Source organism: Canis aureus, chromosome 28 (assembly GCF_053574225.1).
Source record: "Canis aureus isolate CA01 chromosome 28, VMU_Caureus_v.1.0, whole genome shotgun sequence".
In the NCBI taxonomy this organism is placed as follows: Eukaryota; Metazoa; Chordata; class Mammalia; order Carnivora; family Canidae; genus Canis; species Canis aureus.
Genome location: NC_135638.1, coordinates 1073650 through 1089375, shown reverse-complemented (window position 1 = coordinate 1089375; position 15726 = coordinate 1073650). Strand labels below are relative to the sequence as shown.

Here is a 15726-nt window from a genome sequence, read left to right as displayed (position 1 = left end):
GGGATTCCAGGTTGCCAGCAATGGAAACTGCTGAGTCAAAGGACCTCCGGGGTGGTGCCCGGGGGCTCAGCGGTGGAGCGGCTGCCCTCAGCCCAGCTCGTGACCCCGGGGTCCTGGGATTGAGTCCTGTGTCGGGCTCCTTGCAGGGAGTCTGTTTCTCCCTCTGCCTGAGTCTCTGCCTCTCTCTGTGTGTCTCATGGATAAATAAATAAAATCTTAAAAAGCAAAATAAAAAGACTAACTGGATGTTGGCTGCAGGCCTCCTGGGAAGGCTGGAAGGCTGGGTCCCAGGCTGAGCTGGGGACTGGCTGGTCACCCAGAACTGACCAAGGAGGAGAGCACACCGAGCGCCGAGTGCCCCGTCCCCATCAGCAAGCTCCCTTGGCCCCACTGTGCACGTTGGCTGCTGGTGCAGGCGGAGGGAGAGGCTGAGGATGGCACACCTGGCTTGGTCTCACCAGCCCGAGCCCCCGTGTGGTGTGGGGTGGCTGGAGGACACAGCCCGGTGGTGCGGGAGGCCAGGCCACCCCCCTGCTGAAGACCCTCGGGGCGTGCGGGCAGGCTGTCCCAGGGGCGCGCAGCCCCAAGACGATCCCGCGCCACCGGAGCAGGGCTCCGTATTTGTGACCTGTACCCCTTCCGCTGATGACGGTAGGTCCGCTGGGTCCGTCAAGGCCCGGCGGGCGTCCACTTGTTTTTAAGGAGATAAAGCAGGAGGGGAAGTGCTGCGCGGCCCTGTGGGCAGAGGGAGTCCGTCCAGCAAAGCCCGTGTGCGCTCTGCTGAGGCCGCATCTGCCTCCCACCTGCTCACAGGTGTCGTGTCACCGCAGTCTCCTCTGGGGCCGGGTGCTCAAGCTCCAGCTGCACGGGTTTGTTCCCGAGTCCTGTCCCCCATGATGTCCAGGCACCGCCCGTCCTGTTGCACGCCCACGGGGGCGGCCCAGGGGATGTCACCTGCTAAGCCGCTGCGTGTCCACGCTCTTACGGGCCGTGGCCTGCGAACCTTGCTGCCCTGACCCCATCTCCAGGGGAAATTAGGGCCTGAGTTCAGAGACAAAGCTCTAAAAACAAACTGCCGTTGTGGAGACTTGTACCGGCGACAGTTGTGGTGACGGGTGCTACAGTGAGAATTAAACATTTCAACCTAGACTTTGACCTCAAAATATTTATGTAGAAAAAAATCTTTGACAGCGGAGACCTGTTTAGTTTTGTTTTAAATCTCCATAGAGGTCAGCACTTTGGTTTTAGTTTGTGTTTGAAAGCAGTTTCCTCTAACCTTGCGTTTTCTGTCTGCAGGCCCGTTTACTCGACCCCATCCGGCCTTATGGAGAATGGTTTTCGGTGAGTTACCCATCAGTACATTTGGAATGTGTCCTGCTTAAGTCCGTTTTCTGTATGTCATCATAGCAATTTGACGTGCTGCTCGACAGTAAAACTTCACAGCGTTTAGCTCTTTGGTGTTCTCGTATCCATCTTTGTGGAAATTCCTCGGGGCCACACAGACACACCGGTGGTGACCTTAGATTCCCACACGTGGCCGCCGCTGCACCTCCGCTCGCCCCCCGCCTGCGCTGTTGTCTCTTAGCGTGCACGGCTCTGACTTCGGGAACGTGGCTTGTTTTTCTCCCTACATGTTCATGTGGCTCCTCCCTCACGGGTCCTGTGTAGGCATCCAGAAGGGACTGGAGACCCCACAGTCTCCGGAGCTGGAAGCGCCTGGGAAGGAAGCAGTCCTTAGCCCTGATTTGAATTAAGGCTTGGTGCTCAGCATCTCTAGAAATACTGGATTTCTAGTCCGTCAGTCATCAGATCTCCTGAATGGACCTCAAACACGTCTTTCAGATGTTAGCTCTTGGCTCTGTCTTGCCTATGTAAGACATCAGATAAATTATTTTAGGGTGAGAACATGTAATGTCATGAAAAGGACCCTAAAAATGGATATTTTCCCTCACGATCACCTTTTTTCTTTCAACCTTCAGAGGTGGTCAGTGAATCTCTGAATGGAGTGGCCTCAACCCTTCAGCAGGTGTTCACTGAACGCCTCCTCGTGGCAGGGCTGCCGCGGCCCTGAGGCTGCCGGAGAGGGAGGCAGGACAGCTGTCCCAGACAAACTATTAAATCAGGAATCAAAAAACATTATATGCTGCCAGGAGTTAGGAGGTTAATTAAAACCATATGGGGTGACGGTGACCGAGTGGCTGCTATGACTTGCAGGTGCAAGGAGGGATGCGTGCTGGAAACGTGCACGCACAGTGGGATCCGGCAAGGACTGGGGTCACTGGAAGCTAGGAAGGGGAAGGCTGCCAGAGTGGCCCCCGCCAGCAGGAGCGCGGTGTGTGGCAGGCCGGGCTGGCGGGGTAGAGCAGGCCCTGGGGGAGTAGTAGGAGGGGGCCAGGGTTGGCCTGGGTGGGACCCCAGGGGCTTGTGGCGGGGAAGAGTCAGATGGGAAGGGTGGCGGGGAGTCCAGGACGACTTCCCGCAGAGGACGGATGCGATTCACGGCCATTTTCAACTAGATTGTCCTGGCGGCATCATATGTAGGTCTCACGGACGCGGTAGTGCTGTGTGGACAGATGAGGCGTGCTCAGCCGCGTGGCCAGACCTGAGCTTGTCCTATTGCAGATGACCCATTGTGGGTGATTACTTATTTCTTGCCTGAGGTCTTTTTGGGGTCATGGAGCCCTTTGATAATCTCATGAGAGCTCACCCTTTCTCAGCACACACGCACACACGTGCACTCACACACATACACACAAGTGCACGCACGAGCATACACATGCCACATGCGTGCACGCACACACATGCATACACATACGTGCATACACACATGCACATACATACACGCATACGTCCATACACGTGCACACATACACACATGTGCACACACATGCACACACACGTGCATGTTACATCTGGGGCTCCATGAACTTTGCAGCTCAACCATGAATTCCAGTTTGAGAAGCTCTGCTCCATCCACACAGATGGTTTTTTTTTTCTGTCTTAAAATAATTATTTTGAAAGGATTTCAGTAAAAAGGTGTAGTGGGAGGCACGCGAGATGAAAACCTGTAAAGCAGCTGGTAAGAAGGCCGAGGAGGTCCGCGCACGGCAGGCCAGCCCCGCTGTGCCCTGAGCTCCCGAGGCCAGGCAGAGGCCCCGTGGCAGGGCCTGGCGCCGCACACGGTCCAGGGCGCTCGTCCCAGCCGCAGACGTTGTCTCCTCTGGAGCAGCTTGCGGGAGCAGAGGCTGAGCCAAGTTCACACGGAATGCTGTGATCCAAGGTCATTCGTATCTCGGTGTCTGGGTGCCCTGCTTGCAGGTTTTAATTCCAGCAGGTTCTGGGGAAAAAGACCTGATAAGCCACTGGCGTTGGGTTTCCACGTCCTCTAAGAGGCTTTTGCTGTTTAAAGAGCAGATTATTAAGTTTATTTTTCAATGATATGCGGTGAGTATTAGGACACCAGTTATGAGGTGACAGGGACGTGATGCCCATGAGGGTGGACGTGGGGCGTAGGGTGTAGGTATGTGGCCCTGGGCCACCTCCGGGCGCCCCTGCCTGGGCTGTCCACACCCGACTTGCCCACCTCCGTCCACTGTCCACACAGCAGCCAGCGTCTGCTTCGTACAGTGTTGCCCAGGTCATCTTCCTTCTCCCATTCAAGCCTGTCCTGGGCTCCTTCCTCACTCATGGTAGAACCTGGAATCTCTGCCACGGCCCCCGAGCCTCATCATGGCAGTGCCGCCTGGCTCCCTTCCCTTTGGTGCTGGCACCCCTTGGCCTTACCCACCCCCCTGGCCCTCCCCTGCACCGTGGCCTTACCTTCCCCCCCCCAGCCTTACCCTCCCCCTGACCTTACCCCACCCCCAGCCTTACCTCCCCATGGCCCTGGGCTTACCCGGAGGCCATTTCCCTACCTACACGCCACCTGTCCTTGGAGACCCAACCTGAGTGTCCCTTCCTCAGAGAGTTGCCAGCCCTCTGGGTGTAAACCAGTTTGGCCTACCTGCCTTGCTCCTCGGCGGGCGTGCCGGTTGTCACGAGGACCCCGACCCGCTGTGTTGCCGTGTCTGTGTCTGCCTGGCCCTGAGAACTTGGTCTGCGGCGTGCCGTGCGTCTGGCCCAGAGCTGCCCGAAACGTGAGAATGTTCTTGTTTCCCTCAGGACTCAGTGTGCTCTACTTCCTGTTCCTGGTATTTCTCCTCTTCCTCAACTTCGACCAGGTTAAGTCCCTCATGTACTGGCTAGATCCAAATCTTCGATACGCCACAAGGGAAGCAGATATCATGGTATGTACCTGTCGGGGTCAGGAGTCTCCTAGGGACTCAGTCGACGCGTGGGAGGAGGACACAGTTGGCCTCACGTCCTCGCCTTTTGCTTCTGTTTCCTGTGCAGGCCACGTAACAGCCAGGTCTCTGGGGAGGTGAGCGGTGTGGTTTGCATGAGCGATAGGGTCCAGGGGAAGGACATCCTCTCTCGGAGTAAAGGGGATGCTGGGAGGCATGTGGCCGTCATGGTCAGACTTCCGCCACTGCCACCTGCTCACTGTAAGACTCTGAGCAGCATACTTGTTAGCCAGCCCCTTCCTTTCTTGGAAACTGAGGGAATAGTCCTTATTTGGGAGTTTTATTGTGAGCGAAACAGAGTAGCATTATCTACGTCGAGGCCTTGCACACTCCAGGTCCTCAGTGGTGGTGGTGGCGGCTGTTCTAGCAGGTGCGACCCTCAACACCACTGCTTTCTGCTCTAACCCTGACACTGTGATCCTTCGAGATGAGGGTGTCGACTTGAAGGATCCAGGCCAGAAGGGGCCAGTTTTAATGATCCAGGCCATTTTGTTCATTATTATTATTTTTTACCCATAAAAATAATTTCATTCTTGGGTACAGCTACTCTGTACTTCAGCCTTTAAGGGAGAGACTATTTTATACAGGAATGCTATTTCTTTCCTTTTTTATTTTTATGTTTCTTAACAATACCTAACACTTGGTACAGACTGAGGGAAGAACCTAGTGATGCTTAGAAAAGGAGAACAGGCATCGGGCCATACGCAGGCCTTGCTTAAGAGACGATACCAAGGGACTCGATGAAAGGTCCAAGAAGTGATCGTTCCACTGGACTTGAGGTTGGACAGTGTTCCAAGATTTTATCTTGGACTTCACAGAGGACATGCTAAAGGAAGGGAGAGGATGCCAAAAATGACCTAAAGTCTCAGGATGGAAAGTCCGTTTGGGGGTTTCTTGCTGGAGGAGCAGAGTAGCCTGGGGTGACGTGGAGCTTTTCCTGATGACAGCAAAGGCAGTGACGGGTATGGAGGCCGGGGCGTCACTGACTGTGGGCTGCCCGTCCCGCCAGGCCCCGCATCTTTTCTCTGTGTGCCTCACGTGCACATGCTAGGCCTTAATGTCCCCCATTATATCAAGAAGGGAATGGATGAATATCTCATTGAAATCACAGAGCTGGTAAGAGCCCTCTAACCTCAGGACCTGATGGTGCCCTGGGTGTATCGTTATCACATCAGCAGCGTGTTCACACCCACGGGGGCCTTACGAAATGGAGATTGGAGGAAATAGGACTTATTCCAGATAGGATCATATGCCCCATGATTTTCTTGAGTTTTTGAGCAAAATTGGTTACATCACGAAGTAAACTGATCTGCAGCGTGAATAGGACTTGGTATTTGGTCAAGTGTCCCTGGCTTTGGGACGCCCTCTCCCTCCTGCTGCCCAGAGTTGTGCCTGTACCCGCTCCCACGTCCCTCCCACGACCAGGACCTCGAGGCCTACCTGATGGGATTGATCGTCGGCAAGTCTTCATGGATAATTACGATGCCAGTAGTTACATTTGGCCCCTTACGACTGTCGAAGTGCCTCTGCACATGTTCAACTGCAGAACCAGTCCCACGAAGGGTAGAAAGGCCTCCAGGGTCATCTTCAATTCACGGTGACTTGAAGAGCAGCCTTCTGAGCAGCCTCTCTCGTCAGCCCGTGCAGCAGGGGCAGCACACATACGAGGGTCGGTGGTGCAGGAACCACCACGGGCCCCCGCGGCCCTGCCCTACCCTGACCCCACTGCTTGGGCCTCGGGGTATTTCTCTCCGCCATCCGTGACTCCTGCGACGTTCCAGAAGCTGGATGAGGATCTTCACCTTCCTGCAGTCAGCTAAGCCCCCATCCTGACTTCTCCCCATCGAATCTTTCCCTGTTATCTCCAGATTTCCCACTCACATGTCATAATATCACAGTGTTTCTGGAAAAAAAAAAAAAAAAGTTTTTTTAAAATGTCCTTTTACCTTTGCAAACTGGAATGACCTGGATGGATCCAGGAAAGGCCTCAGGAACCTGCTGTGGTGGGTTTTGGAAGAGAGAGATGAGTACCAAAGTGTTCTTTCGCTCCCTTGGGAGGTGTCGTTTCTAGAATTTGGAAATACCAGTACTTCACAGGAATTCTTTCCACTGGCTGATGACAGGTGCCTGTTTTCCAAATCTTGCTTCATCCTATCACATTAATTTTGGGAAGAAAGAATGTCAGACATATAGAGGTCCCTGAGAAATGTTCTATTCTCAGGTGATAATTGGTTTCCTACTAAATACAGATATATAAGGATGTAGGCTTAACATTTCTTTAAAATATGTCATTTAAAAGCAGAGATATTAGAAACAAAACCAAAAATTTTAAAAGTTCTGTCATTTTTGAATATTTAAATCACGTAGCATCTGATAACATTTTGGGGGATGGGAGGTTTATTTGGTTTCCTTCTAATTTCTGAAATTGGATGCTTCAGCTTTTCCTCTTGCATAAATATTCAAGGCTTTAGGTTTTCCTCGGAGTTCTACTTGGGCTCATCTCATCGTTCTGAGACGTGATGTGTTTATTGCCATTTAATGCTGACTATATTTCACATTTCTATTCTGATTCCCTCTTTACGCCATAGTATTTAGATGCGTTTTTAAGTTTCCCAAACTTCCTGTATCGACAGGGATTCTCTTTATGTTTTCATCACCGGCAAGGTGATCTTGCGGAGGCTTACTAGCAAAGAGCACAGCAGTTCCGATTCATGAGCTGTAGTGTTTGTCCGTCTTCCTGAAGGGTGTTGAGTCACTGAAACTTTTGGGGGGCGGGGGGGGTGGTGGAAGGGGCACAGGTGTTAGTTGTCCAGGTCAGGTGAGTTCTGCATGTGTGGTCAGCGTCCTGGAAGGGCGTCCATGTCGAGAGGAGGCACCAATCATTTCCCTTTGCCCTCCGAATAGGAGTACGCTGTCAACTGCCACGTTATCACCTGGGAGAGGATTATCAGCCATTTCGACATATTTGCGTTCGGACATTTCTGGGGCTGGGCCATGAAGGCCCTGCTGATCCGCAGCTACGGCCTGTGCTGGACAATCAGCATCACCTGGGAGCTGACCGAGGTAAGCGGGCTGCCCGCGCTGGCTGGCCTGGGCAGGGCAGCCTGGTGGTAACTGGCGCCTGCTGCTCCTGCGGTGCTGTGCCGCTGATCGAGTATCCCACCGACCGAGTATCCCGCCGACCGAGTACCCCGCCGACCGAGTACCCTGCTGACCGAGTATCCTGCCGACCGAGTATCCCGCCGACCAAGTACCCCACCGACCAAGTACCCTGCTGACCGAGTACCCTGCTCACCGAGTACCCCGCCGACCGAGTACCCCGCCGACTGAGTACCCCGCCGACCGAGTACCCCACCGACTGAGTACCCTGCCGACTGAGTACCCCGCCAAGGGACGCTGTGGGCTGGCCTGCGCGGGGGTGTGGCTCCAGCTCCCTGCCCCCCTGACAGGTCTCCTGTCTGTCAAGTCTTAAGGGCAAAAGTAGCAAAAATAGTGAGGTTAGCATCCCTGGGGGGAACGCATGGTGCTGAGAGCCGCTGGAAGCAAATGGGCCTGGCTCGTCTGCAGCTGGAGAGGGACTGGCCCTGTGGCGCAGTGGTCACAGGAGCGTCCAGGGACCTGTGTGGGGTGCGGCCTCCCGACCTGGTGCCAGCACTGCCCGTGCCCAGAGAGGCAACGGACTCGACAACCTGTTAGGAAAGTGAGGTTCGGGGACTTGCTCGTGCCAGCCCGCTCACTCGCTGGCGCAGGGTGGCGTGGCTCTGGGTGGAGCGACCGTGTGGGACCGAGGTTGGGAGCACTGGCCACACAGGCCTCTGCCAGCGGCCTCCCACAGGCCTCTGAGGCCTGGCCTGGCGCCCCCCGCTCTGCCTGCGTGGGTTTGCACTGGGGGACAGTCAGATGACGGCCCACCTCAGCCGCGGGGCAGCCGGGTGGTGGCTGGGTGACAGCCCCGCCTTAGCTGGTGGGGTGGCCGGGGGGTGGCTGGGTGAAGGGCCCGCCTCAGCCGCAGGATGGTGGGTCACGGTCCATTTCAGCCACAGGGCAGCCGGGTGACAGCTGGGTGACGGGCCCGCCTCAGCCGCGGGGTGGCTGGGTGACAGCTGGGGGACAGCCCCACCTCAGCCGCACACTTCCGGGGAGCCAGCGTGGGAGGCTGCAGACCGGATGGTCCGCAGGAGGCTTCTGAGGGGACGCGCGTCAGTGCCCTTCCCCCTGCCGGGAGCCTGAGGAAGCCTCTGCTGCCGGGCACGGATGGGGTGCTCGGCCTGGCTGCCCGTGTGAGCCTGAGGTGAGCCGGGGGTCCGGGCCGCCCTCCCCTTCCTGCCCACAGGGCTGTGCTGCGGGCCACCCCCCGGGCCTGTGCGACGGGCGCCTCGCTCGCCCTCCCGCGCCCTCATGGCACCTGCTGACGGCTGCACCTTCCATCTGAAGAGCAAGTCCAGGGCCCGGGGGCTCAGCGGTGAGTAGCCGCCTTGGGCCAGGCGTGCCCCCGGGTCCCGGGATGGAGTCCGCGGCGGTCGGCGGGTCTGCAGGGAGCCTGCCTCTCCCTCTGCGGCGTCCCCGCCTCCCTCCGTGTCTCCTGGGAGTACGTAAATCAGTCTTTACATCGGAACGTGTGGACAGCGCGCCCAATGCCACTGGGCCCCGCCTGCCCACCCACTGGGCCTGCCGGCCCGTGCGGCTGTCTGTGCGTCTCCTGTGGTGCCCGGCCGCGGCGCCCTCCTCCCGCCCCCTGAGCTGGCTGCAGCCACTTGTCCCTGGACGTAGGGCAGCGGGCCCTCGTCCCCTGAGTGCTCCTCACGGAGCGGGAACCCGGAGTGTCCCCTCCCTGCTATGTGCTGTGCCCACCTGTCCCGACGCCGTGGTGGCAGGTGCGCCCACCTAGCTGGCGAGTCACGGCCTGCCCTCCCAGCTCCTGCCCAGGGCCTGACACATGACAGCCAGGAGCCCAGCGCCCTGCTCCGTCAGGTGGCCCAGCCGGGCCCAGGTGTGTCCCCCCACCTGGACTCCCCGCGGCTAGCCTCGCCCCCAGAACCCGGGACCCTCAGGAAGCCCCAAGGCCGAGGCGCATCCTCCACCTGCCATTCCCCTGCGGAGGCCTGTTTCAACCAGTTCACATCCTCAGCTGCTGCCGTCAGGTCCCCATGCCCTGCACCGGACACCAGGCCAAGTTCTGGACATGCGTGCGTGAACGGCTTGGTCTCACAGGCCCTGTCCTGTTGCCGCCCGGGCTCCTTGTGCAGCCTTGCCTCCTTCCAGGGGCCGCCCTGGCGCCGTCTTTATGATTTCTGAGCCCTTGATGTGGGCCTTCCCGGCCCCTGCACGCAGCTGGTGCCCTCGCACTTGGCCTTGGACGAGGCGGCGACTGTGGGACACTTACCCCCTAACCCCCCCCTTCCCCTTTCTGGAATGTGCTCAGTCCACTCCTCACTGCCCTTCATGGGCCACCCACCGTGTCTCTCTGCTCAGCGGCTGTCAGGGCCGCTCTCTGTCCCCACCATTCGCGTCGCCGTGGTAAGGCTGCCAGGCCTACCGTACTCTGCGGTTCTTGTGAACGTGCGACCCCTGTCCTTGAGACCCCTTGAGACCCCTTGAGACCCCTGTCCTTGAGCCTGGACTGGCGTCTGCTCCCTCCCCGCACACCAGGAGCCCTGAGTGAGTGATGACGATGGTGAATCGGTTGTCGGAGGTTTCCTGTCCATCTCCTGAAACGTGTCATGAGAATGTAACGTCGCTACTTCCACAGCATCCCTGCTGTGGCTCCTAATGTCCCTAGGGTGGCGCAGCTCGGCGCCCAGGCTGCTGGCTTTGAGGGCTGTGGCAGTGCTCTGTGGTGGGCGTGGGGGCTCTTCTCCTCCTCCTCCCCCCCACAGCCTGGTCTCCTCGCTAGCCTGGGTCAGTCGTCAGCAGCAGTCGTCGGGGCGGTTACCGTCTCCCCACGTCAAGGCAAGAACGGCTTGGAGTCCTAGTATTTGTAAACCATCGCCAGCACGACAGAACAAACCTGATTACAGACCTCGCTCTGTTCGTACGTTAGGAGATCTTGACACGTCAACAGCTCCTCCCGGAAGAGTGTCTGGTTATGGGGGAGTTGCTCTTTCTGCAAAGTCTTGTCCCTAAAACCATGATCTCTTGTGCTCCTCAGCTCTTCTTCATGCACCTGCTGCCCAACTTCGCCGAGTGCTGGTGGGATCAGGTCATCCTGGATATTCTGCTGTGCAACGGCGGCGGCATCTGGCTGGGCATGGTCGTCTGCCGGTTTCTGGAGATGAGGACCTACCACTGGGCCAGCTTCAAGTGAGTGGCCTTGCTCCGCCTGCACACCTCCCTGCGGTAGTCGCATGCGGCCGCGGCACGGCCTTGGGTGATAGGAAGTAGACCACACGTCAGTAATTGATGAGAAACCTGATTTTGGGCGTTTATCCAGAAAATGCTAAACCATTCATGGTTTCCTTACGTGCACCATATTCTTATGCTTCTGCTCAGCCCGCATTAGCCCCCTGCCATCCCTGGGTGGATTAGTCCCCTGTTCCCTGCTTATCCCCTCAAAGCCATCTCACACGGCCGCCGGAGGGACCCCCTTGAGGATGTCACATTGGTCGTGTCGCTCCGTGCGATGGCTTCTCGTGGTCTGTAGGATGGAGTGCACATAGTGGGCCAGGCAGGGGCCCCTTCTCCACGCCCTCTGGGGCACCCAGCATCTGAGCTCGTGCACATGCCCCCTCTCTGCCCAGCTCTGACCCATGTCCCCATGTGCCATGGGTCAGAGCTTCCTGCCTTCCTGCCTCGACTCCCTTCCTACCCCGTCAGGTAGTCGTTTCTGACTCGGATTCAAGTCACACGTCCCTCTGTGCCACCCCGGGGGACAGCGCCCACCTCCACGCTCCCTTACCCTGCTCCCCTGAACTCGCTCTCAAGTTGACGGTCAAAGGAACCGTGCTGTTAGTAAGGAGGAAGGGAAACAGCAGGAGTGGTGGTGTTTACACCGTCATTTATTTATCAAACAAAATATGAACGTTTCCTACCTCATCAATAGTTTTCTAAATTGTGATTTTAAGGGCTGCTTCATATCCCAACGTATGATGAGATTGTGAGGCATTTAACCAGTTCCCTTTTGTGGTCACTTAGTTGTTTTAAAGTTTTCAGTTTTGTGAAAAAAGCTAGGGTGAACATTTTTTTTCTTTCTTTCTTTTTTTTTTTTTTTTTTAAGATTTTATGTGTTTATTCATGAGAGACCCGGAGAGAGGCAGAGACATAGAGGGAGAAGCAGGCTCCCTGCGGGGACCCGATGTGGGACTCGATGCCGGTACCCTGGGGTCACGCCCTGGGCCCAAGGCAGACGCTCAACCTCTGAGCCACCCGGGTGCTCCAAGAGCAAACATTCTTGAACATATATCTTTGTGTAAATTTCTCACTTTTTTTTTTCTGTGAATAAACTCTTGAATTTATTCGTTTATACCCATTTATATTCTCACCCACATTCACTGATGTGTATAATGTGTCCATTTAACTGTTTCTTTGAATTTTACTTTTAATCCTTCTTTAATGTGATCACACGTCGTGTGATGCTGTATTTCTAGCCTACGTGTATTAGGCTTTCCCTCTTTTTATTAGTGCTTTTCACTAATAAATTATTAGTGAAAATTATTAACACTCTGTCATAAATGTGACTTTATTTTTCATCGTGTCGCCCAGGTTTGATTTTCTTTGTGGTAGGTACTCCTCTTAAACTTTAAAAGCTTTTTAGTCTTTCTGTTTAGGTAACTATTAGCCTGTATTTTCTTCCAGTTCTTTGATGGTTTGGTGTTTTTCCATTATGCGTAACTTATTTACTGTGTCTCGAACTTAATTTGGTATATGGTGTGAGGGAGAGATTCCTCACAGTTTTTCCGATTGATTTCCTCACTCCTTTGCAAATAGTTTTCCCAATTCTTTTCTAAATAATCCTTTCTTTGGATATTGACTTGTAAGCACGCTTTTTCATATATTTAAGACCACGTGTCATGGAACAAAACCTGTAGCTGTGCCTCATGTTGCTGCAAAGAGCAAGCTTTATTCTTTTTCTTTTTTTTTTTTTTTTAAAGATTTATTTATTTATTTATTTATGATAGACATAGGGGGAGAGAGAGAGAGAGAGAGAGGCAGAGACACAGGCAGAGGGAGAAGCAGGCTCCATGCACCGGGAGCCCGACGTGGGATTCGATCCCGGGTCTCCAGGATCGTGCCCTGGGCCAAAGGCAGGCGCTAAACCACTGCGCCACCCAGGGATCCCAAGAGCAAGCTTTATAATCAGTATCTCGTTTGAGCCTGACATCCACCCTGGGGGCCGACACTCCGTCCTCCCCGGGACTGACGCTCCCTCCACCCCGGGGGCCGACACTATTTCTCTCTTCCTTCCAGAGATGGTGACTGTGAGAATTAGGTTTAGAACTTTGCCCGAGAACACTCCGCTAGCAAGCAGCTGAGTCTGAATTTACGTTAGGCTGTCCGGCCCTTTACGCGCTGCCATAACGCTTCCCCATTGTCATACATTCATGCTTTCGATTTAACTTGAGAACCATTTTGTCAGGTTACGAAAACACATGCCCAACCGCAGAAATATATAAATGAACGGAAAGTCTAATTAACCCCTTTCCTGTACAGAGGGTCCTGACGTACAGTGGTTTGACTAAATGATTCTTTGACTTCACCTAGTGTGAAAGTGACACAGATTCAGTAGAAATACTTTGCATCCGGAATGTGGATCTTTGTTCGGGCTAGTGATGCACGTAGGACCATCTCTCTCGGTGCCGGGCAGGCACGGCCCAGTGCCGGTCAGCCAGGCCATCACGCCTGCGGACCTCCGATAGGTCCCCACACCCGTTCTGCGCCCAGACAGCCATTGCTCCTCACCTTCGTACGGTGCTCCGTAAGTGCCGTGAGATACTCGACACTTTATCATAAAAGGGGCTTTGTGTCAGAAGATTTTGCTCGACCCCCATAGACGAATGCAAGGGTTCAGAGCAGGTTCAAGGTGGGCTGGACTAATCTGTGACGTTTGGTAGGTTAGGTGTATTAAATGCATTTCCATCCTGTGATATTTCCAATTTATGACGGATTTATCAGGACGGAACCCCATCCATCAAAAGTGGAGGGAGATGTATACTGAGCCCTCTAATACGTGGTCACTCTGTGTCACTCTCTTTATGCCTCTGTTTCTCTACCTCTTTCCATATAGTTGGGTATTTTTTTTAAATACAGGTCCTTCATAATTTTTGTTCATTTTTGGATGATCTATTTTTTCGTTACTCATGGGCCTCACGTCTTCTTGCTGTGAGACTTCACCAATACACACTTGTTGTTGGGTTTGGGTGAATGAATGAAGGAACAGACCTTCACGTCTTCCCCCAAGAATAAAAGGCCCAACCTGTTCGCTTTTACGCCTTCCGCACTTCGCAGTGTCTGACATAGGGGCCAGCGTGAGGGGCCAGCGCATACTCGTGGCTGTGATGCTCACGAGGGGAGCCGTCATGGGCCAGTTGAGCTGAGCTGAATGTTCTCATTTGTCATGCATGGGAATCTTCTTCCTTTCTGTCATGGGAGGGTGACATTTTTAACTGAGTGATCTCTAGGATTAAAACTAAGGGAAGGTTAAAAATCAGCCTGTCCTCTGCAACCGTTCAGTTAGGGACAGATGGGATGAAGAAATGGTGTGGGTGACCTCAGAATACAAGTGCTTGCTCTATTTTACAAAAGTGCCCTGACTTGGGCGACATGCAGCGGGTGGGATCGTGTCCTTGCTGGCGTCCTGGTGCTCCCTGGCCTGGTTCCAGGCGGACCTCGTTAGTGCCTCTGCCCCTTTTGTCACTGGTTGGCAAGTTCAGGCCTCTCCTGGCTCTGCGGTGACCTGACCTCTGCCCTGTGCCTGTCGCCACTGGGATTCCCATCCAGTAGACCCCTCTCCATGCTTCATGGGAATAGAGAGATCGTTGTTGGAGAGCTGGTTCAACTAGGAAGGAACCTTTTTGTTCTGAGAGCTTGTCGTAAAATTGTCAGCCGTTTTTTTTTTTTTTTCCCTCGACTTTGTTTTTCTTCTTTTCCCTTCCTTATCTCTCTGGATTTTCACTGGAGCCGTTCTCTTCTTACAGAGACATCCATACCACCACCGGGAAGATCAAAAGAGCTGTGCTCCAGTTCACTCCTGCCAGCTGGACCTACGTGCGATGGTTTGACCCCAAATCTTCATTTCAGAGAGTGGCTGGAATATACCTTTTCATGATCATCTGGCAGGTATTCTTTCAGATGCTCAGAACTTGGCGGGGGGGGGGGGGTGGGAAGAAACCAAAACCAAAGCAAAATAAAAACCCTCGAGGAATTTAGAGTTAACGCTAGTTGACACTGCCTACCAGCTGGCGGCTGGTTTGGAAGGTATAAAATCCTACAGCTGACATAGAGAATAATTCAACAGAACACTGTTGTCACGCCTACGGTCTTGCTTCCTGGTGTAGATATTTTCCAGTTTCTTTCTTTGAATTGCAAATTAGGAACAGCTTAAAATTCCCCAAAAGAAGCTTTTGGTCAGCAGCTGTCACCCAAAGCATCAGGCATTGGGTAGCTTTTCAGAGTGATCATTTTGAGGACCAAAGGAACAAAACACAAAGGTTTTTTCTTACGTTCCAAACTTAACGTTTGATTTGTAAGATTGTGCCCGAGCTGTTACCACTCTGGGTAATTGGTGAAGAGCTTAGTGAAGCAGCCGTCTGCCATCAGTGGGGGACTGGAGCCCTCTGGGGACCCGGGTCCTCCGGGATGTGCCGTCAGTGGACGGAAGGTCTCCTTCCAAGCAGCCCACTGCGCGACTGAAGCGATTCAGACAGCCACGGGTCTTGGAAGAGGATTACCAAACATCTCTGTTTTCTAGAGATAGCCTTTAGTGTCGATCCTCCTGTGCCTACGTTAATTATTTTACAACTTTGGGAGACTAGCTTTTGCCTGAAGAGTCTTTTGGAATCAAGAGAAATTATATTTTGAACACAGGCTGGAAATACTCCCATCATAAGAAAAAATAAGCGTGCATCACCTTTAAGACAAGCGTCCTTGCGCACACGCGGGGAATGATAATGCTCATCTTCGTAAATGGAGTTTAAGGCGACGGAAGTGTAGGTGAAGAGTTAAACAGTCACCATGGTTTGGGGAAGCCAGTTTGTATAAAAATGGGACTTCAAATGGGTGGGGATTAAGTTTTACCTTATCAGAGCAGTACCCAGGAAGGCGTACTCTTTCCTTGACTACAAGAACTGAGGAGGAGTTTGGATTTGTCCCGGAGAGAGAGCAAGATGTGCCCCCAGAACAGCAGCATCACAGAGCACGCCACTCCTGTGAGGGTGAGCGCTGAGTGGTG

The 15726-nt window shown here is 54.1% G+C and overlaps 1 protein-coding gene across 6 annotated transcripts in view; it reads left to right on the top strand.

Annotated features, from left to right (window-relative positions):
- PTDSS1 (phosphatidylserine synthase 1) overlaps positions 1 to 15726 on the top strand; it is a 76014-nt gene that overhangs the window by 40438 nt on the left and 19850 nt on the right. For all 6 annotated transcript variants that reach the window (XR_013366882.1, XM_077876176.1, XM_077876172.1 and 3 more), the window contains 5 exons: positions 1297 to 1341; positions 4162 to 4286; positions 7248 to 7406; positions 10492 to 10643; positions 14474 to 14615. Coding sequence is in view for 5 of the 6 variants with exons in the window: in XM_077876172.1 (XP_077732298.1) it covers positions 1297 to 1341; positions 4162 to 4286; positions 7248 to 7406; positions 10492 to 10643; positions 14474 to 14615 (623 nt within the window). In the remaining variant the exon portion in view is untranslated. The remainder of the gene's footprint in view (positions 1 to 1296; positions 1342 to 4161; positions 4287 to 7247; positions 7407 to 10491; positions 10644 to 14473; positions 14616 to 15726) is intronic.